The 26,180-nt window shown below is 50.5% G+C and overlaps 10 protein-coding genes across 10 annotated transcripts; 4 read left to right on the top strand and 6 right to left on the bottom strand.

The window, feature by feature from the left end:
- Positions 1-405: 405 nt before the first annotated feature.
- On the bottom strand, positions 406-1,342 carry N7525_010408 (uncharacterized protein; the record flags this gene model as incomplete). The annotated part of the gene is made up of 2 exons (XM_002561646.1): positions 406-1,014; positions 1,085-1,342. The coding sequence occupies 2 exons, from the start codon at positions 1,340-1,342 to the stop codon at positions 406-408; spliced, it is 867 nt and encodes a 288-aa protein (XP_002561692.1).
- Positions 1,343-3,232: 1,890 nt separating this feature from the next.
- Positions 3,233-3,448, top strand: N7525_010409 (uncharacterized protein; the record flags this gene model as incomplete). Its single annotated transcript, XM_061215085.1, has 1 exon — positions 3,233-3,448. One exon carries the CDS (start codon positions 3,233-3,235, stop codon positions 3,446-3,448), a length of 216 nt encoding a protein of 71 aa, XP_061067597.1.
- Positions 3,449-3,789: 341 nt separating this feature from the next.
- On the bottom strand, positions 3,790-5,491 carry N7525_010410 (putative MFS allantoate transporter; the record flags this gene model as incomplete). The annotated part of the gene is made up of 4 exons (XM_002561647.2): positions 3,790-4,829; positions 4,885-5,169; positions 5,222-5,252; positions 5,312-5,491. 4 exons carry the CDS (start codon positions 5,489-5,491, stop codon positions 3,790-3,792), a joined length of 1,536 nt encoding a protein of 511 aa, XP_002561693.2.
- Positions 5,492-5,831: 340 nt separating this feature from the next.
- On the top strand, positions 5,832-7,868 carry N7525_010411 (amidase family protein; the record flags this gene model as incomplete). The annotated part of the gene is made up of 1 exon (XM_002561648.2): positions 5,832-7,868. One exon carries the CDS (start codon positions 5,832-5,834, stop codon positions 7,866-7,868), a length of 2,037 nt encoding a protein of 678 aa, XP_002561694.2.
- Positions 7,869-7,955: 87 nt separating this feature from the next.
- Positions 7,956-11,129, bottom strand: N7525_010412 (putative DNA repair protein Dds20/Mei5; the record flags this gene model as incomplete). Its single annotated transcript, XM_061215086.1, has 5 exons — positions 7,956-8,351; positions 8,435-8,845; positions 8,905-9,970; positions 10,330-10,385; positions 10,443-11,129. 5 exons carry the CDS (start codon positions 11,127-11,129, stop codon positions 7,956-7,958), a joined length of 2,616 nt encoding a protein of 871 aa, XP_061067598.1.
- Positions 11,130-11,299: 170 nt separating this feature from the next.
- N7525_010413 (ubiquitin ligase complex subunit HRD3) lies at positions 11,300-13,988 on the bottom strand (the record flags this gene model as incomplete). The annotated part of the gene is made up of 3 exons (XM_002561650.2): positions 11,300-13,698; positions 13,766-13,897; positions 13,952-13,988. The coding sequence occupies 3 exons, from the start codon at positions 13,986-13,988 to the stop codon at positions 11,300-11,302; spliced, it is 2,568 nt and encodes an 855-aa protein (XP_002561696.2).
- An 892-nt stretch (positions 13,989-14,880) lies between these two features.
- N7525_010414 (DNA-directed RNA polymerase II subunit RPB1) lies at positions 14,881-20,322 on the bottom strand (the record flags this gene model as incomplete). Its single annotated transcript, XM_002561651.1, has 4 exons — positions 14,881-19,725; positions 19,788-19,858; positions 19,931-20,087; positions 20,194-20,322. 4 exons carry the CDS (start codon positions 20,320-20,322, stop codon positions 14,881-14,883), a joined length of 5,202 nt encoding a protein of 1,733 aa, XP_002561697.1.
- An 824-nt stretch (positions 20,323-21,146) lies between these two features.
- N7525_010415 (Set1-mediated histone H3-K4 methylation subunit Swd1) lies at positions 21,147-22,843 on the top strand (the record flags this gene model as incomplete). Its single annotated transcript, XM_002561652.1, has 5 exons — positions 21,147-21,216; positions 21,276-21,337; positions 21,407-21,495; positions 21,565-21,705; positions 21,772-22,843. 5 exons carry the CDS (start codon positions 21,147-21,149, stop codon positions 22,841-22,843), a joined length of 1,434 nt encoding a protein of 477 aa, XP_002561698.1.
- Positions 22,844-23,974: 1,131 nt separating this feature from the next.
- Positions 23,975-25,314, bottom strand: N7525_010416 (class I SAM-dependent methyltransferase; the record flags this gene model as incomplete). Its single annotated transcript, XM_002561653.1, has 2 exons — positions 23,975-24,869; positions 24,926-25,314. 2 exons carry the CDS (start codon positions 25,312-25,314, stop codon positions 23,975-23,977), a joined length of 1,284 nt encoding a protein of 427 aa, XP_002561699.1.
- Positions 25,315-25,338: 24 nt separating this feature from the next.
- On the top strand, positions 25,339-25,563 carry N7525_010417 (uncharacterized protein; the record flags this gene model as incomplete). Its single annotated transcript, XM_061215087.1, has 1 exon — positions 25,339-25,563. One exon carries the CDS (start codon positions 25,339-25,341, stop codon positions 25,561-25,563), a length of 225 nt encoding a protein of 74 aa, XP_061067599.1.
- Between the last annotated feature and the right edge of the window lie 617 nt (positions 25,564-26,180).

Raw genomic sequence — 26,180 nt, forward strand, 5'->3', positions numbered from 1 at the left:
TGTTGTATTTAAAGCCAGAATGGAATCTATTGTTAATCAGACTTGGTGATTCCTGGGCGTAACTCAGCATCCTTGAAGATATTTAGTTAGGATATGTATATACTCACCGTATTTGAGTCAGGGATATTTGATTGCTTCAGAGGTGTAGAGCATGTAGTTGTGAGGGCAACAATGACTGAGCGACGTTGATATGTAGTTGGCGCGTTTGGGGCGGTCAATGCGACCTTTTAGGGTTAGCGCGGTCTGGCGTGTCAGGGTATGAATCGAACTGTAAAAATCCAGTTCGTGTCACTCAGAGGATGTGCTATTTTTGCAAACTGCATTAATAAAATTGTACTAATACACTGCCTCTAACCACCAGATAGAGCCATTGATAAAACAGACTGAGTACCCTGCTAGAGATTATTAAGACATGTCAGAGAGCTCCGTCCAGGGGTCCGGCGTGCCTATAACGCGATATTGAGTTATAAAGACATCCTTGGGTTTTGTCCAGTCTAACCTGTCCTCCTTGGTGCGCACCAACGACTGCCACTTCTCCCGTTTGCTTCTCTCTCCCTCCCAGGCAAACAGACCATGGGCCCATTTTCCGCCAAACTCCTCTCCCCTCTTGTTCTTTTCTTTGGCCCATTCTACATGGGTAGTACCCTCAAGGTCAAGGTTATTCTCGCCCCATTCCTCCGAAACATTGGTACCGTCAATTACATCACAAAGCTGGAGCATGTCGTTGGTGTCTAGACAGCTTTGAATAAAGACATCCAGCTTGGGATACGGCAACCCTCTGGGACTGCGTGTGAAGTTGGAAGGGTCGCAGTCAATATGCATATCGATTGAAGGAACGAGGAAGAAGTAATGATTGGTCCCTCTGCTTTTGAACCGGTGGTATGTGTGGATTAAAGACAAGGGACTGTAATGGGGCCACGGTTTGACTAGGCGATACTGGGTTGCATATGGTTCTGATTGTAGTAGTTCTGCTGCCTGGCCCACGAGCTCTGTTGAAACGCAAATTTCCCAGTCCTGAAACATGAGACAGACCATGTTAGCCTCTGCATAAAAAGGTAGGAGACAGAGCTCCTGAGTGACTTACATCACGAAGTCTGCCAGCACCATAGAAGACAAGGGCAGCTATACCAACCAGACAGCAAGGGATATCATGCTGTTCCAACACCTGAGTAACAGCAAGAGTATCATCCGTGCCATATCCATGATTAGATGCGGATTCATTGCTGTATGTGGACTCAGTGTCCGAGCTGTCTCTGGATTCATTGGTTTTGTCATCACTATCCGGCCCGGCCTGTGAAGCAGTGTCCAGAGAAGACAGGGGATGAAGTTTCAGCCAACTCATGATTGTCCCAATAGGAGAATATCAAAAATGACGGTAGTGTTGTGACTTGTTGAGCAATATACAATGGAGCACCCCTACTCACCAGAGAGGATTGCAGTGGATTCTCGGAGAAGTGTCTGTACTCGGATGTTGTCTGCTGAGGGGAAGAGACAGAGGGAGTCGATTAGCCTAATTGCACAAGGCCCAAGCAGGTATCAGAGCCTTCAAATAACGGTAATATACTCTAACGTAGCCTTGAGTATCTGAGTGCTTGAGTGCTTAACTAGTTATCAAATATGTTGGCGGGGCGGCATATGGGGGTTCCTTCCTCTCTTGATCGGAGTAACCATTTTTCCTCTTCCGACATATCAGTTCTCGTCATCCGTTCAGTACCGCGTAATAAATCAATAACTATCTAGCAATCTGGTGAACCCATGTTGACGCTCATATGTAAGTGTTGAATTCTGCCGTCCCCGGCTGAGCCATCTACTTAACGGGACCTTCGAATCGCACAAGAGCGACGGAAGCCGGCAGATTGGTGCCTCCCGCAATGATAGCGATGCTTGATAACCTACGTCTCTCTAGAATCAGCGGCCTGTGACAAGGTCTCCATCTGTGGATTGGTTTAGGGGTATGGGTTCACCCACCGCCAGGCTTGCGAGGCTTCTGAACACTACCAATAAGTGGAGAATCAATGTCCTGGAATAGGACTGCCACCACTGGATCGCGATCGGTTTCCAGCCGACAAAGAGAGCATACCAACATCCATGGATATAGTATAATGTGTATAATATGTATAACACAACGCGCATATGAGGAACATACCTAGCCTACATGAAAGCTGATCCAGAGCAAACATTCTTCTTATTTGCTAAGTTTAGAAAACTCCATTTAAAGGACTCACCTTCATCCTCTTCCAATTCTCTCTCTTCCACTTTCCTTCGCTTCACTCTTTTACCCAATTACAGCCGGCAGCTCTCATTTTATTTATTTATTTTTATATATATTCAGATCTTACACACTGGAACTGAATTTTGTTGTCCTCGCCTACCCGGAAGGTAACTGAAGAAGTTGTACGGCGGCGCAGCACTTGGCCGAGCTCTTAAGTGTGAAAAGTGTTTCTAGGCGCTGCATCGACCATAGTGTTGTGTCCAGGCGTCTACCTGATCTGCTTCAAAAAACCAGTGATCAGCAGCTTGAGGTGACAGGTATACAGTTGGTCGCTAAACAGGGCCATAAGGTCCCAAGCGGCCTGTACGCTGGATCAAGTGTCAAGAGTGTTCCAGGACCCTGTGTGGAGCCCAGTGCCCTCTTCAAAGAGACTAGCTGCAAGAAGCTCATTAAACGTCGATACCTCGAAAGGTTGGGGTCTTCCTACAGCAGTTAGAGGACACAGATCTTCTACCCGCGGGCGTGAGGTGGCTCCATCTCTCAATACCGTCCAAATCTCACTTTCCATCAGGTACACAGCACAAATCCATAGCGATATCGCCTATACTAAAAGCCTATAGTAACCCCTACCTAACAAATCGCGGGGTGATGGTATTGCACAGCCAAGGACGTACGGCGAGAGGTGCATCGATTGCGAGCATTTGGTCGACGGACTCGAATGTCTAAACTATAAAGTCTAGGTCCGGCAGATGGGGATAAAATGACCGCAATTTCTTGAGGCTTCCCCTGGCTCTAAAGAGCTTGGACCGGTGAAAGGACATTCCCGACATGGCGGAAAGATCACACTTCATCAAATGGCTGGATATGGTATAAGGTCTCCAAAGCGCAATATAAGCTAGATAAACGTCGTACTGCCACATACAGACACACAAGGGCAGAGATTGAGGAGGCCTGGTTAGGGTTGTGGGAAAGAGAAATAGCGAGATTGGATTGGCTGTCTCGATTAAGCAGAGCAATATCATGTATATCCCCGCGGCAGAGCAGAGGAAAGCCCTGGATGCGTGGATCGCGAACGAGCGCCAGGAGACCCAGACTGTGGACGTTCCCGGCTGGGACGAGATGTGTCGCTGTCGCCTGATTGACCCAGAGGCCGTGACCCCCCTAGTTCTAGATCAGATAGTTGACGCTTACATTGATGCAATTGAACCATTTTCCAGACCCCTCTGTTTATTATAGTAATTCTAAATCTAAGTACGTTTGGGACAAAGGGTAAAGCGGGCGTTGAAGCTAATGTGAGAAGTCGAAAGACCAGTCAGTCTATTCAATATATGAAAATTGCGTGTGAAAAAGCACTATACCCCAGGGAGCAACTCCGTCATGGTACTAGGGGGTACGGCCATATACTCTTATAATACGAGAATTAAGTCTTTAATGCTCTTCATTTACCAGCGGGAGGGAGGCCTTTCAGTTCTATGTCAGAGTTTGTCAGATATCTTCTACTCTTAAACAATTATTGGCCATTTCCTACCGGTCCCCCAAAGTAATTCTTGTATTAAACCTAAGACGCGAGACTAACCTCAAAGCGCATACCTAAAATGCTTGGACTCCATATCCGTCAAATCCTTAAATCCATCCAAGATAGCCTGAGAGGTAGCATCCTCTAGTGTCTCATCAGTATCAGCCGCAACCATTGCAGCATCTCTCCTTCCATTCTCCCATTTCATCGACATATATGCTACACATGCAAGAACAATTATACCCGCATAGCAAATTAGCAGGCCCAGCAGACCCGAGTAATAGCGCGGGGCCTCGTTAGCAAAGAAGATATTTGCACCGGCGACATTACCGGCTGCATAGAGCGAGAACCAAAGACCATTAGCGACGGCACGCTTAGTATGGCCGGCAACGTTGGTGGCAAGCAAATTCCATGAAATAATAACAGGTGCACCAATAATGTACTGCAGCCAGGTGCATCCGACTAAAGTCCAGGGATGGTCAAGGCTGGTGAAGCGGATACCCAGAAGACCACCGAATGGGATCAGACAGACGACTGCGAGGACAATGCAACGTGTATCTTTAACGTATGTAGCGATTATGCCACAGATTGGAACAACCACTGCTTCGATCGCACCAGTAGGTAGCTGGAGGAGAGTAGTGTAGATCTCGCTGAAGCCAAAGCCTTTGATCAAGGCTGATGCAAAATTTGAGGCGCCACCGTTAATCACACCGCAGGCGATGCCGACTCCCGCACAGCAGAGGACCCTGACATCGTATAGAATCTCCAGTGCCTGACGTGGTTTGATGTCCCGGGTCTTCACACCGATCATGTTCTCCGCGACGCGCTGCACGGCGATCACGCGCTGTCGATGGGTTAGGAAGCGGGCAGAGCTGGGTGAATCGGGCATGAGCCAGAGGAAGATACAGCCACAGAGGAAGTTGAGTAGTCCGATGGTTAGAAAGATTAACTGCCAGCTGTGGAGCGCGGTGTTATGCGAATGGCCGAGGCCGAATCCTAGTAGTGCTCCTACCATCGTAGCCATGCCATTTGCGCTGAGCCAGACAGCCATACGTAACGGCTGTTCGGACCGTTTGTAGAACATCGATGTAAGGTTCATCACTAGGAAATATGTAAGTGCTTCCCATATCTTCGGGTTGCACTGTGGGCTACTCACTGCACGGACTGACTCCGGCCTCTGCCATGCCCAGGAGGAATCTCAATACTAGCATTCCTGCATAGTTCTTCGCTCCAACGTGTGCGACAACGAGTACACTCCAGATCAGAAGCATACCGCCCATATACTTTGCGATTGGCAGTCGCTGGATCAGGAGGTTGGCTGGGAGGGCCCAGAATAGATAACCGAAATTGAAAATCGCTGCAACCCAAGAATATCGTTGGCCTTCAAGACCGAGGTCTGGGATTAGGGAGTATGCCGACGCATAGTTAAGAGATAGTTTGTCTATATGGGCATGTTAGTTGTAGAATAGCAATGGCGAAATGCCTTTGCATACCGAGGAATTGAATAACATAGGTCAAATAAAGCTAAACCACGTCAGACTGTCAGATAGAGCACTCATCGAGATATCAAAGCGATCACGCACTATCGGCATAATCCTCCAATCGATAATCCTCAGTACTTTGGCGCCCTCAGTCTCCAGCTCCTCGGCAGTCAGCTGCTCCGCCTCCCGGTACAGATTCGCTCCGATATCGTGAGTCTCGCCGAGTGCAACATCTTTCTCCGCAGTGGACTGGTCCACTTTTTTGTCGTTGGCGTTCATCATAAGCGGGGATCAAGTTGAACAGGACAGAGAAGTTCCTGTATCAACGTCCAGCGTCCCGGCTAGGTATTATATGTAACCCGTGAGTATAACTTATCAACGCCAAGGAGATAAGCATCATTCCAAGGTTTTTTCTTTATCGAAGGTTATCTCTGGCCTTGATTGAGATAGGAGGAGCGGCCAATAGTCCGCATACAAAAGTGTGGGGAAGGCGGACTATTGTCCGCTTTACGGGGTATACTTGGCCCTCACTAGATAACTCGAGGAATTCACTCTATGAATTATATTACTCGCATTTCATTTGCAGTTCATTTGCATTTCAAAGAAGCCAATACCCCTAATCATGGCTTATCAATCCCAAGACTTCTCGCTACTGGACGCCAGTATCTCCGAGCTCCAATCAGCACTTTCTTCGGGATTGCTCTCTAGTGTGGACTTAGTGTCACGATACCTACGACGAATCAGCGTCTACGATGCAAACAATCTAAAGCTCGCCGCCGTCCCAATCCTAAACCCATCCGCCCTCGACGAAGCAGCCGCTTCCGATGCCCGGCGCACAGCAGGTCTGCCAGCCCGTCCATTGGAGGGTATCCCCTACCTCGCAAAAGACAGTATAAAAGTTAAGGGCATGACCGTTGCCAGCGGATCGCCTGCATTTGAAACCCTCATCGCCAACGAGGATGCTGCCTGTGTCAAACTTCTCCGCGATGCCGGCGCCGTGCTTCTCGGCCGGACGAACATGCCCGCCATGGCATACGGCGGTATGCAACGTGGGTGTTATGGGCGTGCTGAAAGTCCCTACAATACTGCGTATCTGGCCGCGGCGTATGCGTCTGGCTCATCAAATGGATCGGCTGTCGCGACGGCGGCCAATTTCTGCGCTTTTTCTCTAGGCAGCGAGACTGTTTCTTCCGGTCGTTCGCCGGCGTCAAATAATGCCATTGTTGCATACACGCCCTCGAAAGGTCTTCTTCCTCTCCGTGGCGTATGGCCACTCTACTTGACCTGTGATGTCCTAGTGCCTCACACCAGGACTATGATGGATATGTTCCAGGTCCTAGATGTTCTGGCTGTATCCGATGAAGCCCCAATAGGAGACTTCTACCAGGAACAGAAATTCATCACCCTCCCTTCAATAAATACACTCCGACCGCAAACCTTTTCAGAATTACAAGATGGCACATCCTTGCGCGGGAAGCGCATTGGTGTACCGTCAATGTACATCGGAGGCGATGACTTCTCTCTATCAACAGTTAGCAAAGTCAACACCCGACCCTCCATAATCAAGCTATGGCAGAATGCCAGAAAAGTCCTCGAGTCCTGCGGTGCAGAGGTAATCGAAACAGACTTCCCACTCGTGACAACCTACGAATCAAACGCAGACAAGGGCCAGCTCGTCACCGTCGCAGGATTACCAGAAGGCTGGTCTGCATTAGAGCGGAGCGATCTCGTCGCGCATATCTGGGATGACTTCCTGATTAACAACGGCCAAAATGGTCTCAACACTCTTGCCCAAGTCGATCCGACGACTATCTTCCCACTTGCGCCGGGGTCTCTGAAGGGGGCACCCGATGCGGCTAATGCGCTGCGGTGGCATGAGATGGTTGAATACCCGCACCGGAGGGCGGCGTCTATTTTCGACGTTCCCGGTCTTCAGCAGGGTATTCAGGCTCTGGAGAATGCGCGCAAGGAGACCCTCGAGGACTGGATGGATGGGCTTGGGCTTGATGCTGTGGTTTTCCCGGCTAATGGCGACATCGGGGCTGCTAATGCGGACTGCGATGAGGCGGCTTCTCTGTTTGCTTGGAGTAATGGCGTCAAATACTCCAATGGGAATAGACCTATACGCCACCTTGGTGTACCTACTATCTCTGTTCCTATGGGTATCATGGATGATACGGGCATGCCGGTTAATCTTACCTTCGCTGGGAAGGCATATGATGATAACAGTCTGCTTAAGTATGGGTTTGCTTTTGAGACTGCGATGAAGGGCCGCGTTCAGCCACCGCTCGTGACGGCTCTTGACTCTGATTTCATCAAGGGTGGTCAAGACCTTGGGCCATGGGCTTCTCGATCGATCTTTGAATTAGTGGTAGAGACTCAAGTGAAGGAGATTCACGACTCCACGGTTGTGGTCCGGGTCCATGGATCCATGGTGCCCAAGGACTCCCAGATGGAGACTATGGAATGCCATATCAACGGTCAGGCAGTCAAGCCGGCCATGGATGGAGATAGCTGGTTTGTGACAACGTCCTATCCCGCAGCGGAACGTGATCAACCCTGGAAGAGGTGGTCGAGTCCCGCTTTAACACAGACTATCGTGGTTATCACAGCTCGTACTGAGGATGGCTCGTCAACGGGCAAGTTGATCTTATTATGAAGACCTAGTGCCGCCAAAAAGAAATACAATCTTTGTTCCATTACTCGATTACATAGCACTCCTGGGATAAGTACAAAGCTCTCATATTTACAATACCTCTTTGAAGTCATCGTCTAACAGGCTCTGAGGTAACCTCCTCCCATACATCATATCTTCAATCATCCCCAAGACAGCTCGGTGTAAATACTTCTTCTTCAAGTCCTCCAAGTGTAATCCAGCCTCTTCCAGTGATATTGGGGCACTAGAATTGGCTTCAAATGTGCCAGCATTCCACATGATTTTCTGTCGTATGAACTCAAACACATTCATATACGGCGTTGCATCCTTCCATCGGTCGACGAAACCAGCCAGATTAGCTGCACATGTAGCAATGGCTTGATGGGTGTTCTGTCTGATACGCTGTTGATCCCGAATATCAGTGATGGGGGTTGTCGCCCAGACAATGTAAAGCATCATGATTCCTGCTCGGAACTGGAACACAAGCTACCGATGAATTGATTGTTAGTCACGCCAAATCACTTTGAACATATCGCGACAGGAAAGAGAAACAGTGTATTGACACATACTGCAGACCAGGTACAGCACATCACATGTCCTTCTTCCTGTAAGAGACGGAAATTCAGACAGACTTCCGCAATCGTCGCGAGTATTTCCTCTGTTCCGTCCATCTCGATGAAATCACGCTTCTCGTCTATCAGGATCAAGAGGCTGTAAACATACAGCTTTCGCATCCATGTAGGATGGAGAAAGCCATGTTGGTCATTGTCCGACTCATAATGTGGAATCTCTTGTCGCCATCTATCAAGAGCAGACTTGAATGAGGAGTTGTAGCCTTTGCCATGTCTAGCGAGGGGATTCCGGGCCCGGTTCTCACGCGATCTTCTGATCCTGGCTTGGATCTTGCGTAGTCGAAACAAGTGTCTTATAGCGGGGTTTGTGCTTAGAGTTGGTTGGAGCGTATCTCCCAGGGCGCACATCTAACTTGAGAATTAGTGATCGCGAAAATACATTTAGAACGCATCTGGAAAGGACTCACATCATCGTCAACGACCTTGTAGGCAGCTGATACTGGTCGATCCCACCCGGAGACAATGACTTCATTGAGCATATAGCACGTAATGAACATGTTCTCGGTCAAAACTTCGCTAGACTCAGTCATGGACCCATTGTCGCCGCATATCGATACGTGCTTCCGGATCTCTGTCATGGCAGCTGTACAGAAAGGTAACACAGAAGACACGATCGTTGTGATATCCTCGGAAGAGGGAGAATGCATAGCATAGAGTATCATGAACAGTGAGGCTTGGATTTGTAAGACCATAGATGAATGCCCGACAACATATGGATAGTATCTCATGGCCGAGGCATAATACTCCTTTGACCGGACGGAGTGCGAGCGATCTCGCTGTAAAGTATTGCAAAGTGATGCACCAATAGCATACACCATCTGGAGAAAGAAGGATTTCCATTCTTCCTGCCCATCCAGGATTGCTTCGGCATGCCATGATCTCCAAGCTGCTTCGTTCAAGAAGGGCCATTCACGGTGAGTCACGGAGAAATACACATTTGTGTGGAGCTCCTTGAGCCAAGGGGAGTCATCATCGGTCAAAGGGTATGAGGGCGCCAAGTCAATCCACGGAACGTCGAATGTCGTCTCTGGGAATAAAGAAAATGTGTCAGGCGAGAAAGAGAATGGGGACGTTTGTGGTGATCTTTGGCTGCTGTGCTGCAAGTCTGACAGAAGCATGAGAGAACCATCATTATCTGCTCCGACGCTATTCTGATCGGCCATCAGGTAGTCTGTATCATTGCCTGGATGATTGCGACTGTGGTCTAGTTCTTCAAAGTCCGTCTGAACCCCAGCATCACATGTTTGTGTTTCTGTAACACGCTCCAACTCCGCGAGACGGTTCTCGAGCTGTTTCAAGTATTCCAGCGGGATTGTGATGTGATCACCCGTTTTCCGAGACCGAGCAGGCAAGCATTCAGCACCCTTACGACGACATTCGCCACAGGAAGGTTTCGCATGGTCACATTTCCGCTTGTGTCGGAAACAGCGAGCGCATGCTATTTCTTTATGCTTCAGAGGGCGCGACATGCAGCTATTGGGAACATACAGGGAATGAGGAAATGCGGGGAGACTCGCGATAACGGGATTGATCTGCGGTGCGATATCAGTTCTTTATTAGGTGGCTGGAATAGGAAGGTCTATGCGATTTTGATAAGAAATGATTTGTTAGTTATATACTCCGTATACTGTTCCCTGTTAAGAAATATAACATTGTAAGAGATCATAGGAGAAGATTATCAAGTCAGGGCAACCGTAAAGTCCATAGTCATCGCATCAGTCATAACATCCATAAAGCATTCATACTCCCCAGCCCATAGAGAACCCCACTGGATCAAGAAGTCAAGCAGTGACGATCAGTTTTTGATCCATTTTTGAGCCTTGGTATCATACCCAATCAGCTTAGGATCAACATGTAGAACCTTGAGCATGAACTCCATCGTGAACTCCTAACAATGTCAGCACACAGATTCCACCCGAGACCACAACAATATCACAATACGTACCTCATCCTGGCTTTCCTCCTCTCCGTCATTCTTGTTCAGTGGACGATCAGAAGAATCCTCAGCGCCGTAGTTATCAACATCTCCATCATACTCGTCAATGTGCTCCCGCTCATGATTCTCCTCATCAAAATTCCAGCGAGTCGCATCACGCTTCGACCGTTCTCTCCAAGCTGCCATTCCCCCCAAACGATTGAACTTTTCCTTGGTATCGACGAATACCTCATCGGCGGCGTCCTGGCTGGCAAGTCGCCATTTGGTGATGAGAGTTGGTATCTCGATGTACCTGGGATTGGTCTCGAGGTTGTGGGCTTGCGTTGCCATTTCGAGCTCCCTGATGAGTGTGTTGACCTTAGAATTGATCTCCCGGTACTGTTTCTGTACTTCTAGGATCTCTGGGTCGGTTGTTTTCCATGATTCTAGGGGGAAGGGGGAAAACATTGCCAGTATGCGTTTTCGCTTAGGAGGTGCTGGGGTTGTTGCCTGATCTGGTGGACCTGACATTGGGTTGGAGTTAGGTTTGGTACCACTCTCTGGGACTTGTGTGTCCTCCTGGGTATTGGGTGCGACAGACTCAGACGGCGTGCCTTCTGTGTTGGTTGGTGCGGGTCTGCGTAGCGGGGACTTGAACGGCTTTGAGAGAGCAGTAGCTGCGTCGATGCGACGACGTTTACTAGATGGCTTGTCCATCGTGCATCAACCGGATACAGACTTCAAACGTGCGATGGATTCAAGAAAGAAAAAGAAAGATTAAAAAGTTGGAGTAGGCAAGTGAGATGCGGAGATGCAAGTCTTATCGATAAGCAAACTTGGATTTTATCTACAAAAGGTCACGCTGAAATGCATACACTGTAATCTCCTCAATGACCAACTCCTCCTGCCACCCATTGCCCAAAATCAGGATCCCCAGGCTGAGGAAATAACCCACGGTCGTTGGCGTTCCCGTTTCCATTCTGCGCGTTGGCATTAGCATTAGCATTGGCATTAGCGTTCTCATTCTGTCGGTTGCGCTGCTGCTGTTGACGGAAGTAAACCAAGACCAACAGCAGAGCAGCCAAACCTACAATGAGGAGGCCCTCTAGTATTCCCTCGTCGATATCGAGGTCTAGGTCGTCATAGTAGCCATCCTCGTGGCCTTCGGATTCCAAGCCACGATATTCATCATCGTCCCCCCGTTGTAGTTCGTAAAGGTCTTCGTAGTAGCCCTCCTCGTCGTTCTCGATGAAGGCCTTGACCCATTCCTTTAATGTACGACGGGGTTTCGACTCTAGGGATAAATGTAAGTAAGAAACTAGAAAGACGCGAACAGGGTAAGTGGGGAGCAGCTTACCTTCCTCCTCGTGGATGGGGTTAATGTTTCCGTTGGTGATGCGATTCCAGTATCCTCTAATCCGCAGTTTGATCAAGCTGAGCTTCACTGGCAGATACGCTTCGGGGCTGAGGTCAAGAGCCAGGTCATAATACCGCTTGGCCATGTGGAAATCCTGGTCTACTGCCACACCATTCTCATGCATCCAACCCAGATTCCAATAGCCCTGTGCACTGTGATGGGCTTCAGCGGCATTATGGTAACAAGTTGAGGCCTTCTCGGCGTCAACAGGTGTACCCGTGCCAGACAGGTAGTAGTCACCCATCTTGACCAGGGAGTCGATGTTGGCTTGCTTCGAAGAGCGGGTCCAGTAGATCAACGCCAGTCGCGCATTGCGCATCAGGGAGGACCGAGCCTTCTGTGTCCATGGAAGGATAGAACTGAGCGACAGTACAGAGCGATGCTCATCAAGCAGATAAGCCACATTTGCCTGTGCGTTCTCATAGCCCTGCTCTGCTGCCATCATCGATGGGATGAGTGCAGCCTGCTTGTCACCAGATTCGTAGGCGGCGTTTGCCTCAACAAAGGCTGAGTGGACGATCTCCGCTTTTTCCGCTACCATTTTATAGTAGGCGGCGGCCACGCCACAGTGCCGCTGTCTGCCAACGCCGAAGTTGGCCATCTCCGCTAGGTAATAGTATGCCTCCATCCACCCCCAGCGGGCGGCAAGCTCGAAGTAACGTGTTGCGGTTGCCACGTCTCCTTGATCCAAGAATAGAGCGCCCAATCGTGATTCTGACGCTGGGGAGTCCTGCTCTGCTGCTGCTTTGAAGTAGTGGGATGCCTTGAAGCCATCCTGGGGAACACCATAGCCCTTGAGATACATCAGACCCATCCAATGCTGACAAAGAGAGTCCCCGTTCGCAATACCCCTCCGGAACCATGTGAGCGCAGTCGGGTAGTGTTGTTCAACCCCCTCTCCGCGAAGGTACATCAGACCAATATGGCCTGCAGCCTTGGATGCCAACTTATCCAGCCCTGCAGGGGGATTTGAGTTGACGGACCCATCCTTGTTCCAATATTTCTTGGTAACGACCTTGAAATACCTCATAGCACGTCGGAAATTCCGCGGCAAGCCCCGGGCACCCTCGAAATTCATCTTGCCGAGGGTGTATGTAGCCTTCAGTTCACCCTTCCGGGACATGAGGTCCAAATACTCCAGAATATCTTCCACGCTAGCCTCAGGAGTAGCATTTGTAGGGTCCCGCGCGTTTTGACCCGAGCTTGACACACTGGCCCCTGGACCGTAAACACCACCTTCTTCATCTGCCCAACGATAAGATTCTCGAACCATAGCCCTGCCACCAGGAGGACCTGAGCGGTAGTACTCGATCGCCTTGTCCGCAACCTTCTTGTAGTAATGGATCGCGTGGTCACAGTCCTTCGGCGTTCCAATGCCAGTGTGATATCGGTACGCAAGTGTCATCTCTGAGCGGATGTTCCCTGCTTCCGCTGCAAACTCATGGTACATCAGGGCCTTTGCCTGGTCCGGTTCGACCGCACCACCGATCCCCGTCGCATACATGAACCCGACCATGTTCTGCGCTGTATTGTTTCCGTCCAGCCATGCCAGTTCATGGTACCAGCGGAAGGCCTCTTTGAAATCGCGGGGGTGGGAGAAGTTGCCATAGAAGTTCATCTCCGCTAACAAGAACATCGCGTCCGGGTCTCGGTCTTCGTCTGCAGCTGTTCTCAGCTCCTCCACTGCTCCTGCAAGATGTTTGTTCAGTTTCCGCTCGGGTTTTTCGGTCGAAGGGCCATTCAAGAATAGCAGTCGGACTGTTTGGCGGCCATAGTAGACGGCAGTCCCTAGTAATCCTCTCGACTTGTCGGGTTGTAGGACTGGGTCCTTTATTGTGCGCAGGATATCCCAGGCTTTCTCAACTCGCTCTATTATCAGACGATAAAGGCAATCAGTATCAAGTGTCGGTCGATAAGGCGGAGGCTGTCTACTCACGAGTCATGTGTCGCGGCTCTGCTTCCCCTGTCTGGAACGTAAATCCGTGATCTGCATCGTGCTCAATAGCCCCGGACGCTGTTTGGTCAGTGAGACGTTGACCAGGCCCAGCCGCACATGTCTGCAATAGCACTGGAAAGGGATGTCAGCTTCTATTTTCAGTCCAGCAGGTGCGGGCAGACTTACGCAGGGCCGATAGAAAGTGTGAGAGCGGCGTCCTCATAATGCCTGCGAAATACTGATGTAATGTAGGGGTTTGAAGCACATTGCGACTCTCAGAGCACCGTGAATCACAAAGGCGACAGAGTTGGGAATGGCGATATGATGTAGTTCCAGAGTACGGGCCACTTGGCTTGACGGAGCTTCATTTTGCCGAGGGCCAATCACTACATCGTATACTTATCGTACCTGCGTACTCCATACAATAGTATGCTTTCTATGTGCAGGCATATTTCTAGTCCCATTCAAGATGTTCTTCAATCTGTACATGATATCAGGACGGAAGCCCTTCATAATCTAAACTGCGTTAGACTACCCATCTAGTATAAAGCGGTCAGAATCTAATCTACAAACATCCGTGTTTTCTCTAGCCAGTACGAGGAACAGGAAAAAGAATTGGAATTTCGTAAACATTGTTGGAATCTACTCGACCCCTTTGGAGGGTGTGTACAAAGCGGAAAGCAGCAGTCAAAATACATCCCGGGTGCGCTTTCCATGCAATAAAAACGATTTGGGCAATTCCCCGAATGGCAAGCAAAGTCCACGCTCCTATCTCCCAGCATCCATGGACAGTGTCCTCGGTTCTGATCGATATGCGGTCTTCGCATGCACGATGGGGGAGTAGTGCGCCGGGAAGAGCAAAGCAGTCTCGAAACAATGGCGGCTGAAACCAAACGCACGTGTTGTTGGTTAATTGGTTTAAAAAAAAAAAAAAGACTAAACAGATACAATGAATGGGAGACAATCCCCGATATCGTGAAAAAGAAAAATTATCAATCATTTCCGAGATGTGTAGCGCGAAAAGATCTTTTTTGTTTAGTGGTTGAGGAGCAAGTTGATGATGGTACAGGTGCAGAACACGAGCCTGAGAGAGGCAGGCCATCTTCATACCATGTTCACTGGCGCGGCGACGTAGGGCTGTACGCCGGGGATGTCGGGCTGTAAGCTGGAGAGGTAGGGGACGTCGGGGAGCCAGAGAAATTGGGAGAAGTCGGCGAGTATGACTGGGGGCTCGTAGGAGACCAACCAGGCGAAGTTGGTGTGTACTTGGGAGAGGTAGGGGATGTTGGGGACAGGTGCCGAGCACCGCCAATCGCAGGACTGGTGGGACTGTAGCTCGGCGAAGTCGGACTGAACGCCGGCGAGGCCGGACTAAAGCTGGGGGAAGTCGGACTGTAGTTAGGCGACGTCGGCGAGAACCCAGGCGAAGTTGGAGAGTATGAAGGAGAGGTGGGCGACGCTTGGCCGTATGCAGGCGACGTGGGCGAGTAGGCCGGAGACGTGGGTTGGAACGTTGGGCTGGCAGGCGAGAAACCGGGAGAGGTCATCATGCCGATGCCAGGAGAGGTCGGTGAATAGCTTGAAGACGGAGAGTATCCTGGAGACGTCGGGCTAGTATTGAAGGGACTTGTTGGAGAGTAGCCGCCGGGGCTGCGAGCCGCGGGACTGAATCCACCAAAGGTACTAGTGGTAGCCTGGTACTCGGTAAGACCTCCAGTAGGCTCCTGGCCAATCTGGTGCATAGGCGAGAAGGTCGAATTGGGGTCGCCACCAGCCATGTACGGTGAGCTGGCCATGGGAGAACCAGTGTCATACTGAGTGGCAGCACCGTCGGAAATGATGGCATCCTTCGCGCCGACCGCGCCCATAAGGCCGTAGCGTGCATTGTTGGACACGACGGTGTTGAGCAAGCTCTGGTCCAGGTAGACGTCGAACTCACCCGTTCCGGCGGGCGCCATCTGTCCAAGGATCAAGTTCTCCGACACACCGCGGCAATCGTCGAGCTCTCCGAACGCAGCAGCCTCAAGCAGAATTTCAACTGTTTCTTCGAACGAACAGCGCATGAGCGCACCATTATCGGCACGGTTAATACCATGACGAGTAACAGGAGTCAGATAACCACGAACAGTCATGACATCGACCAGCAGAGCCAAGTGACGGTGGTTAACGTAAGAACCGTCAAAGGCAAGCACGAGGGTCAATTCACGAAGGACAGCTGTACGGGCAGCCTCAATACCGAAGACCTCGAAAATTTCAATAAACTGGTTGGAGTAAGTGCGCGAGGCGTCGACGCCCGGAATCGCAAGAACAGCAGCCAAAGAGGATCCGCTGGTTTCCAGAACCCATTCCTTGCAAAGAGGGTCGGACTTGCTGGTGTGGAGCGTACCGTCCTCGACGACTCTGACCTTGCTCTTCTCGTTGATGAATGCACGATCAACGCCAGGAACACCACGAAGGGTCAAAGTGTCCAGCAAGTGCTGCTCAAGTTTCTTCAAGGTGACGTCGTACTCAATATCTTCGTCTTCGTCATCCTTGTAGTCTTGGACCTGACGGATACGGATAACTTGCTCGTCGGCGTTGTTATCACTGAAGATGACTGCAATATCGCGAGGATAAGCCTGCTTGATTCTTGTGGCAACGTCTTGCACCGTGAGACCCTTGTCAAGAAGCGAGCGGCGGCTGAGAACAATACGGAGCAACCACTTCGACTGCTGAGATGCGTCGTCGGCATTATCTTCAGGAATGATGAAGTATGATTCCACCATATCCCTATCGTTCTCGATAACAGTGGACTGGATATCGGGATCGTAGTAAATCTCCGTCGACTCCGTCACAGAGCGCAGACTTGTGTGCTCCACAAGACTTCGAAGGAGTTTGGCGCCCTCCTTATCGTGGGTCTTCACACCTTCCTGGTACACAGTCATGGATGGCGTCTTAATGTTCGTGGCAACGTTGAGAATTTCCTTCAGACGTGGCACACCAAGCGTGACGTTCTTGGACGACACACCAGCAAAGTGGAAAGTGTTCAGTGTCATTTGAGTCGCGGGCTCACCAATAGACTGGGCCGCAAGAACGCCGACCATTTCACCAGGGTTGGCTGCCGCACGAGCGAAACGGCTTTCGATAGCACCCAACACATGCTGGAATGCAAGCTTGTTGAGCGAATAGTCTGTAACGAGGCGGCGGAAAGCGAGACGACTGCGCAGTTGCGCTTTGAACAGCAAAGTCGCGTTAACCTGAGCCTCCTGCGAAATGGGATCGTTACCACGAACAATCACCAAGCGATCCAACAGCTGTTGGACTTGGGGAATGACCTCAGCAGGGTGCAAATCACTGATTGTACCCTCGCGAATACGGAAAGTGGTTCGGGCCATTTCCAGGATACGCTGAACATTGATGGGAAGCTGCATCATCTCCTCGTCCTCTTTGACCACAGTGCGCAGGAATTCACGGTCTTTCAGAATGGCCTCCCATTCCTCATCAAAGTATCTCTGTACCTCGATGTCACCGGCAATTTCATTGGCTTGCTCCAGAATTTCTGGGCCAAGGGTTCGCTCGGGGTCCATAACATCAACACGGAATCGCTCCAACAGCTTGGCATCGGAACACTTGATGTGATCAACACGCTGGTTCTCAATGTGGGCACCGTCGAGACCATCCTCTCCGTAGATGAACTGAATGATATCTCCAAGGGAGTTTCGGACAGTGCCATCATATTTGACCATGACTTCCTCAAGGGCCTTGACCAGCTTACGCTGGATGTAACCAGTTTCGGCAGTCTTGACAGCAGTATCAATCAGACCCTCACGACCAGCCATGGCGTGGAAGAAGAACTCAGTAGGAGTCAAGCCACGAAGGTATGAGTTCTCAACGAATCCACGGGACTCGGGAGAGTAATCGTCCTTGGTGAAGTGAGGAAGGGTACGATACTTGAAGCCGAACGGAATACGCTTGCCTTCCACGGACTGTTGTCCCACAAGCGCAGTCATCTGCGAAATATTGATTGCTGAACCCTTAGAACCGGAGCGCGCCATTTGAATAGCGTTGTTCAGATCCTTAAGACTCTTTTCGGTGGCATCACCGGCTTCATCACGGGCGTTGTTGAGAGCACGAGAGACCTTGCTCTCGAATGTCTCACGTACATTCATACCAGGAAGTGCCTCCAATGTGTTCTCAGTGGCACTAGCCGTAATCTCCTCGACTTCCTGTTTTCTGTTCCGAACAGCCTCCTCGATCTTGTTGATAGTAAGTTGATCGGGAATGGTGTCACCGATACCAATACTGAAACCGTTGTGCAGCAACCAATACCCGACGATTGTTTGGGCACCAGTGAAGAATTTGACGCAAGTATCAGGACCGTACTCGTTGAAGATGGTGTGGATGACACCACCACCACTGGCACCGACCGTCTTCTTGGAAAGCATACCATACATCAGCTGTCCACCGTGAATCAAGAGACCTCCATCATTGAGAGGACTGAACTTCTCGGACAAAGGCGAGCCGTCCTTGTCAACGCGCAGAAGGTTAAGGCCTGAGGGGAAAGCCATACTTATCATCTGCTTTCCAGTCCAACGGGGGCGAGGCTTAATGATTGCAGGAGGGGGAATGGCACCATCCCAGTCGGGGACCCACAGCATGAGGTTCATGACCTGGTCTTTGGTAAGGAAGGTGTCACGGCGGCAGATCTTGTAGATACCACAGAGTGTATCCTGGACAATACCCATCAGAGGACCGTTACGCTGCGGAGAAACAATGTTCTTCGGGACCAAAGTAAGCTCAGCGAGTTCAGCGCGCGACTCTTCACCCTGAGGGACGTGCAAGTTCATCTCATCACCGTCGAAATCAGCGTTGTAAGGACTGGTAACAGACAAGTTCATCCGGAATGTGGAGAAGGGCATAACGCGGACACGGTGACCCATCATGGATTCCTTGTGCAAAGACGGCTGACGGTTGAACAGAATGTAATCGCCATCGTCAAGATGGCGCTCGACCTTCCAACCATACAGCAGTTGCTGAGCTCCCGCGCGCTTCGCGTGACGAAGATCAATGCGTTCACCGTTATCACGAACAATATATCTGGCACCAGGGTGAAGGTTGGGTCCGTTGGCAACCAGCCTCTGAAGTTTCTCAATATTGTAGGGTGTGACAACTTCCGGGTAGGTGAGAATACGAGCAGTCGAGTATGGAACACCGACCTCGTCGAGTCTCAAATTGGGGTCACCTGTGATAACGGTACGAGCGGAGAAATCGACACGCTTTCCCATCAAGTTCTGACGTAAACGACCCTCTTTACCCTTCAGACGACTGCGAAGAGCCTTCACAGGGCGGTTTCCCTTTTGCATCGCCGTGGGTTGACCAGCAATGTCATTGTCCATGTAAGTGGCAATGTGGTATTGAAGCAGAGATTCGAATTCACGAATGACATGCTCTGGTGCTCCCTCCTGCTCACAGCGTTGAACATTTTGGTTCGCACGGACAATTTCCGCGAGCTTGTAAGTCAAATCATCCTCACCGCGAGCGCCACTTGTGGTTCCCATCACAACGCTAGGACGGACGGTCGGGGGAGGGACAGGCAAGACAGTAAGAATCATCCACTCGGGACGAGCGTAGTCATTGCTGAGACCCATAATGCGGACATCTTCCACGGAGATGTTTCGGAAGATGTTCAAGGCCATTGTGGGCGTAATGACTTTCTTCTCCGGTTGAGCCATCTCATCCTCCATCATAGCCTTGCTGGGCTTCCAGGTTCCAACCAAACAGATGCCTTCCTTCCGAACGGTGGGCTGGGCGTTACCACAGCCACCATGGGAGCGGCCCTTCTGGGATTCCTTCGAAAATTCCTCATCATCAGCGGGTGCGTCGGCTTCGCATACCAGCACATCCTTGGAGAGTCGCCAGATAGCGTCAAAGCGTCGCTTGGGGTCACGGAAACGGAGGGCTTCTGTAAACTTGGAATCGGCCTGATATTGACGTTAGCGAAGTGAACCAGTCAAGATTTGCCATCCCAGTAGGGATGACTAACCGTGTTGGCCTTGATCTTTCCACAATTGTGGCAAACTGTCTCCAACAGCTTCTTGATTTTAGTCAAAAAACCTAGAACGGGGCCAAAAGTTAGCATGAGCAGGAAAGATAGAAGGCGGAAACCGAGGCAAATCTGTTACGCACCAATATGGAAGACTGGAGACGCGAGCTCAATGTGACCGAAGTGTCCAGGGCATTCCTTCGGGCCCTCTTCGCAAGTCTCGCAGTTGTATTGACGGTCGATCGTACCCAGGCGAGGGTCGTTGATACCCTTAGTCCGAGGTCGTTGACGTTGATCATCCTATAGGTCACTCAGCAATCAAGTCTTCCTAGCGCATCAAAAAAATGGAACATCGTCCAAAAAAAAAACATCCGCTGGCGAAAAAAATGAATCAAGAGTTACTGACCAGTGTTTCAGGATATTCAATGTGGACCACACTCATGCGCTTGATCTCTTCGGGGGCAAAGAGACCAAACTGAATTTCCTTGATGGTGCGCAGAGGCGCCTTGGAATATGGGAAAAACACGTTAGACATGATGGCGAATTTGTGGTGACGAAAAAAGATTGATGGAAAAAAGGCGGAGATGACCGGTCACGTAGGCGTGCAGTAAAACCGGTAAAAGCGAGGAAGGCTGGCTCGTAAATGTCGCGAAAAAAACGAAGTGAAAGACTCGCTCGTAAGCTAGAATTCAGATTTACACGTAGCGACGATGAAAAGAAGGTGGTGTGGAAGCAGCTGGCCGGCTGAGGCCTTGGGCAGCCCTTGCCACGAGGGCGCCGGCGACCTATAGGTCCCGAACGTCACGGAGCAGAAAAAGAAGGGGAAAAGGAGCGCGGCAAAGAAGATCGTCTTCGCAGTATCTCGAAGAAGTATCGCGATGGAAAGCGCGATCCTCCTGGGTTGTAGAGGCGACGGGTGGATGGCGTGTCGGGGAGATGAAAGGGTGATGTTCTGAGGTTGCCTCACTGTGATGGGGCTTGAGTTTTCCCTGCACGATGTCTGCCGTCTAAACGGACCTCACCGCTTTGGCAGAACTGTGGATACCTTCCCCAATGTGCAGGCAACGGCAGATTGAATGTACCTTTTACTATGGGAAATGAAAGCGGTGAATGTCACAGGCATCAATGTGAGGCAGCGACCTGGGTTTGTTTTAGATGGGCTATTGTCACCGCCCTAAGATTGTAAGGATATTGACACCGGCAGATTATTATCATTACGGAGGACCTACCTCAGGCGTTTCACTATATTCTGGAATCCACACTGAATGCTTGAACATCTCTTATTATCCTGGCCTATGTAAGCGGCCGAGGATTCACTTTGAATTCAAGTTGCACCTCGATCTACATGCACCTAGCGCAATGAATCTCTCACTCGTGGATCCATTTGTACTGGCGCAAGAATACCCGGATACTTTGACTGAGAAACTGAGTATGTGATACGAACGCTTGCCAACAACAAACACTGCTGACCGAGTCAACACGCCATAGGCAGCGGCCACGCGACATGTTTGAGCTTCAACCATAAAGGTGACTACCTTGCCTCCGGACGAGTTCGTGAACCCCAATACCCAAGAAAGCCATATTCATGAAACAGGGCCGAATGCTAAGACATTCTCTAGGTGGACGGCACAGTGGTAATCTTCGACATTGAAACCAATGGCGTTGCGCGCAAACTGCAAGGCCACACGCGACAGATCCAGTCTCTGAGGTACGATTTCCCCAGATTCAACAAACGCCGATCTACATTGATGAAGGCCAATGCTGACTCCATACCCAGCTGGTCCCGCGATGGCCGCTACCTCCTCACCTCTTCCCAAGACTGGAAATGCATCCTCTGGGATCTCAAAGACGGCTCACGAATCCGCACAGTCCGATTCGAGGCGCCGGTATACATCGCCGAGCTACACCCATTCAACCAGTACAGCTACCAGAATTCCCCCACTATGCGTCAATCCATACCAAACTAACCCCTTCTGTTCTCCAGCCTCCTATTCGTCGCATCCCTCTTCGAAGACCAACCCGTACTGGTCGACGTCTCCAGCACAAAACCAATCAAACGAATCCTCCCCTCCGCCCCGCTCCGACCCCAAGCCCCAACCGGCGAAGAAGTCGACCCAGCCGTAGCAGCCAAACAAGCAGCACAAGACGCGAAACACTCAACGTGCGTAACCATCTTCACAGCCTTCGGCAACCACATAATCGCCGGCACCTCCAAAGGCTGGATCAACATAATCGAAACCCAAACCTGCACGACCATCCACTCAATGCGCCTCTGCAACGGAGTCGTCATCCTCCTCCGACTAGCCAGCAACGGCCGCGACCTCCTAATCAACAGCTCAGACCGCGTAATCCGCACAGTGCTAATGCCGGACCTATCCCAGCTGGGAATCGACCTGGAACCATCCGCGATAAAACTACACGTGGAGCACAAGTTCCAAGACGTAGTTAACCGACTCAGCTGGAACCACGTAACATTCTCCTCGACCGGCGAGTTCGTCACCGCAACAACATTCATGAACCCGGATATCTACGTGTGGGAACGCAGCCACGGGTCACTAGTCAAGATCCTGGAGGGGCCGCGGGAGGAACTCGGCGTTGTGGAGTGGCATCCGAGCAGACCGATGGTTGTTGCGTGCGGACTGGAGACCGGATGCATATACACGTGGTCGATCGTGTCGCCGCAGAAATGGTCGGCGCTGGCGCCGGATTTCGGCGAGGTCGAGGAGAATGTGGAATACATGGAGGCGGAGGATGAGTTTGATGTTCACCCTGCCGAGCAGGTGCATCAGCGCCGGCTGGATCAGGAGGATGAGGAGCCGGATGCTGTGACGCTTGACTTGGTTAAGGGGGATGGGGATGATGGCATTGAGCCGTTTGCTATGCCTGTCTTGATGGATATTGAGGATAGTGATTCTGGGGAGGATGTTGTTGCTGTTGGGCCGGGGACTATGCGGCGGAGGACGCCGGGGGCTGGCAGGGAGGGTGTCAATGGGGATGCGGAGAAGCCTGCTGCTAATGGGACTTCCCGGGGTACGAACAGGAGTCGGCGGCGATAGTTGACTTGTCTTCTTTTGTGTGTGCGTGGCTTTCCATTTTCTGACTCCATCTCGTTGTTGGAGGGCTGGAGTAGCGTATTTTGCATAGTGGCGTTCGTTTCTAGGGAGATTGGTTGGTCTACAATCCGGCGTTGGGAGGAAAAGCTTCTGGCCGGTTTGATTTCTACTGCAGCCAAGAATGGCTCAGGTGCTACTATACAAATATATATCTTTCCAAGTGCCGAGATCTTCTTTATAGACAAGTGTCGATGGTAGGCGATCGCAAGAGCTAATAGAACCTGCAATCGTAACGGAACCAACAGCTATTATAATGTCAAACTGGACATGCTGGCGCAGTCCTGCAGACACCTTGAAGCAATGCAGGGACCAATCGACCATCACTCCAAAATACATAGGGAAATATATAAAAGATAAGAATACAAAGAGCAAAAGTTGATTCCAAGACATATTTACTCGTCATTCAGGCACATAGCAAATGGAAGTGTCAGAAACCAAAGGAAGGTAATCTGGGTATATATCACAAGCCGAAAATATTCGAAATGGATGGCTAAAAGCCCAAAACGCCAAGAGATGCAAAGTCCAGCATGCAAAGAGAAACAAAGAAATAATAAGGATAGAATGGAGTCGAAAGATAAGAAAACAAAGGTCATGACCCGAGAGGGCCGTGGGTGCATACAAAGAAAGAATCACATACACATCGTGTCAACCGTCAATCCCCCAAACCTCCCTTAAATCGATTAAACATCCATAGTCCTGTGGGCTGTCGGGGTTGGGACCTATAAGGCCAACATTTTCCAGAGGTAATATCTCGGCTCCCAAACAGACCCGGACGCAGAACAAAACAAAAATCTAAAGCTGTGCTGTGAAGCTGTTGGCTTTGGAGCGAACATCTAGTTGCGGCCACTTGCAGCAGAAGCACATTCAATATAACGTGGCTAGTGCACACTCTGGGCCAGCCAAAGTCTATGAGTGGCGACCCGGTCTATCTTGAATCTGATAATCAAGCGGGTATATTTTTCGGGCGATGAAGCCAGGACTGTCGAGATCTCCTTCAAATTGAAGGAGCTATCCGGCGGTCGATTGCTATGCTTCACCCAAATCTGTGCTATATGGGTAGAAGAATTCACCAGTTTATTCCTCGACTGGTTTTCGCGCTTGATAGATGTGCAGAAGGTTGTATGTTTTGATCCGTTTGTCGAAAGCCTCCTGTTTGACGTCGAATGCAATGCGGTCAATCTGCTCCCTAGTCCAAGAAAGCACCCGACTGAAAGGAGCCAAACACATTGGCTGGACGCTCTCGGAAATAGCCAAATTGTACCAACGCGCCACCTTCTGCTCGTGGGAATCGGGATGCCATGGATTCATAGGCAATCCCACAATCTGGTGGTCAATCTCGGTGAAGCCCGCTTCTTGCAAATTCCGGATCGTCTCGTTCGAACTGTGGGCCAGGGGCCGCATGGTAGCTTCAGTTGCGTGCTTTAAGGTCGAGTACCAGTTAGCCATAGCACGTCCCGGTTCGCCATCTTTGTCCTCAACGCGGGGTCGGAAATCAATTTCGACCTGCTCAAACCAGCCGCCCGGCTTGAGGTGCTGGAAGACTCGTCGGTAGAGACTGGGCCAACTTGCGACACTGCCACATCCCATCTGCATATGGATGATATCCCAGGAATCCTCTCCCATTGTCCAAGGCGCCTCGAAGTCGAACGGGGCATAGAAATCGCAGTTCTTTGGGGTATTGGTCGGTTGTATTGGTGCAAGGTCAACGCCGACCACGAAGGAACCCGGGAACTTGTTTGCAACTTCGATGCTCCATATGCCCGTTCCACAGCCCAGGTCGAGAATTCTGGACCCCGGGGGATGTGGTGCATAGATCAATCCATCCTCGGCCCGTGCCACCGTGAACAGTTTGTGGAATATGTCGAGACGGTCCTGTTCTTCCTCGTCGCATGGGAGCGGGTAGATTCCTTTCCGATAGCCATGGTACATTCGGCCGTTCTCTTTATGATTCGGGTATTTCTCGGGTATCCTGTTAGGATAGAAGTCAGTCATTGAGTTCACACAATTGCGTATAGAGCGACATACTTGCGGTCGGAAATTATGATGGGAGAAGATCGCGATATTTGAGATGCGTTCGAGGCGTGGGATGCCTGTGTGGCCACCGAGCCATTGCTAGTGAAGCGAGCGTTCCTGCGAGGGTCTTTATCAACCGGATCTCTGTCGATCAGGGTGTACAAGTCCATCGCGGAAGACGGTTGTCGTGATCGGGTCCGATCACTCGCCACGGAGTGCGAGTAGTACCTGGAATGGCCGGCATCGCTCCCTGGGGTTGACTCGGACTTGTATCGTTTGGGTGGAGGTGGGGAACTTATGGGAGGTAGGTGTCGCAGCCTGGAATCCCCGTTCGTAAACATCTTCGGCAGCGATGTGCGGTCAGGTGCGGGAAAGGAACCAGATGACTCTCGGTAAGACATGGTGTTGATATCGGCGATCAATCAATGATCGCGCAAGATATCGAAGGCGGTTGTGAATTGATCGATCATGCCAGTCATAGGAAAACACGAAAGGATCAAGGCAGCTGCGAGGCAGCGAGGCAGCGAAAGCACACGAGCAAGTGCGGGTTCAAGGAGACCACAGGGATTGCACGGTCGGGTGAAGCTCAGGGATTCGAGATTCCCAGGAAACTCCGAACTCAGCAGTTCAATATCCTCGGCTCTACTTGAAAGTGAAAGGAGAAGGAGTTAAAGGTGAAGCTGTGCCCACGCGGGGTATTAAAGAATGAAATGGCACAAGGATGAGAGAAGGGGAAAATAATATTATTAGAAAGAAGGTGCAGAATTCGGTGCAGAAGTACGGAGTACAGTGGAAAAAGGAAAAGTACGACCCGCGCTACCGGTAACTAGAGGTTGGGAATATTTCCCAGGTTGATTCGATTGGACTCTATACGGGTAATCCGATGAATATACTATATACTATATATTATATTATATTATACATATTTTATGTGTACAGATGTAAATATCCCAATAAGCTATATCAATATCCTTAATTTCCTCTAATAGTCCTTGGTTATTGATATAAATCGAATCAGAACTCCGAGCTAGATCGACATGGACCAAAGGTGACCCACGCCCTAGCGGGGATGCGGACCGTCTGGGCCTCTCATTTCCAAGGATTCCCGCTTGGGGGCCCAAGGGAGTGGTAGAAGGCGTCTAGGGACTTTGGGAGAAAAAGTTAGAAGGTATAGGTTGGAGTACTATATACCTAGATTAGGTAGGTAGGTAGGTATTATCTAGTTATATAGGGAATGGAATGTATACTTCAGTCACACAAAGTCTGC

The sequence above is a fragment of the Penicillium rubens genome (assembly GCF_028828025.1).
Source record: "Penicillium rubens strain IBT 27055 chromosome Unknown utg000004l_segment0_segment0, whole genome shotgun sequence".
Lineage (NCBI taxonomy): Eukaryota > Fungi > Ascomycota > Eurotiomycetes > Eurotiales > Aspergillaceae > Penicillium > Penicillium rubens.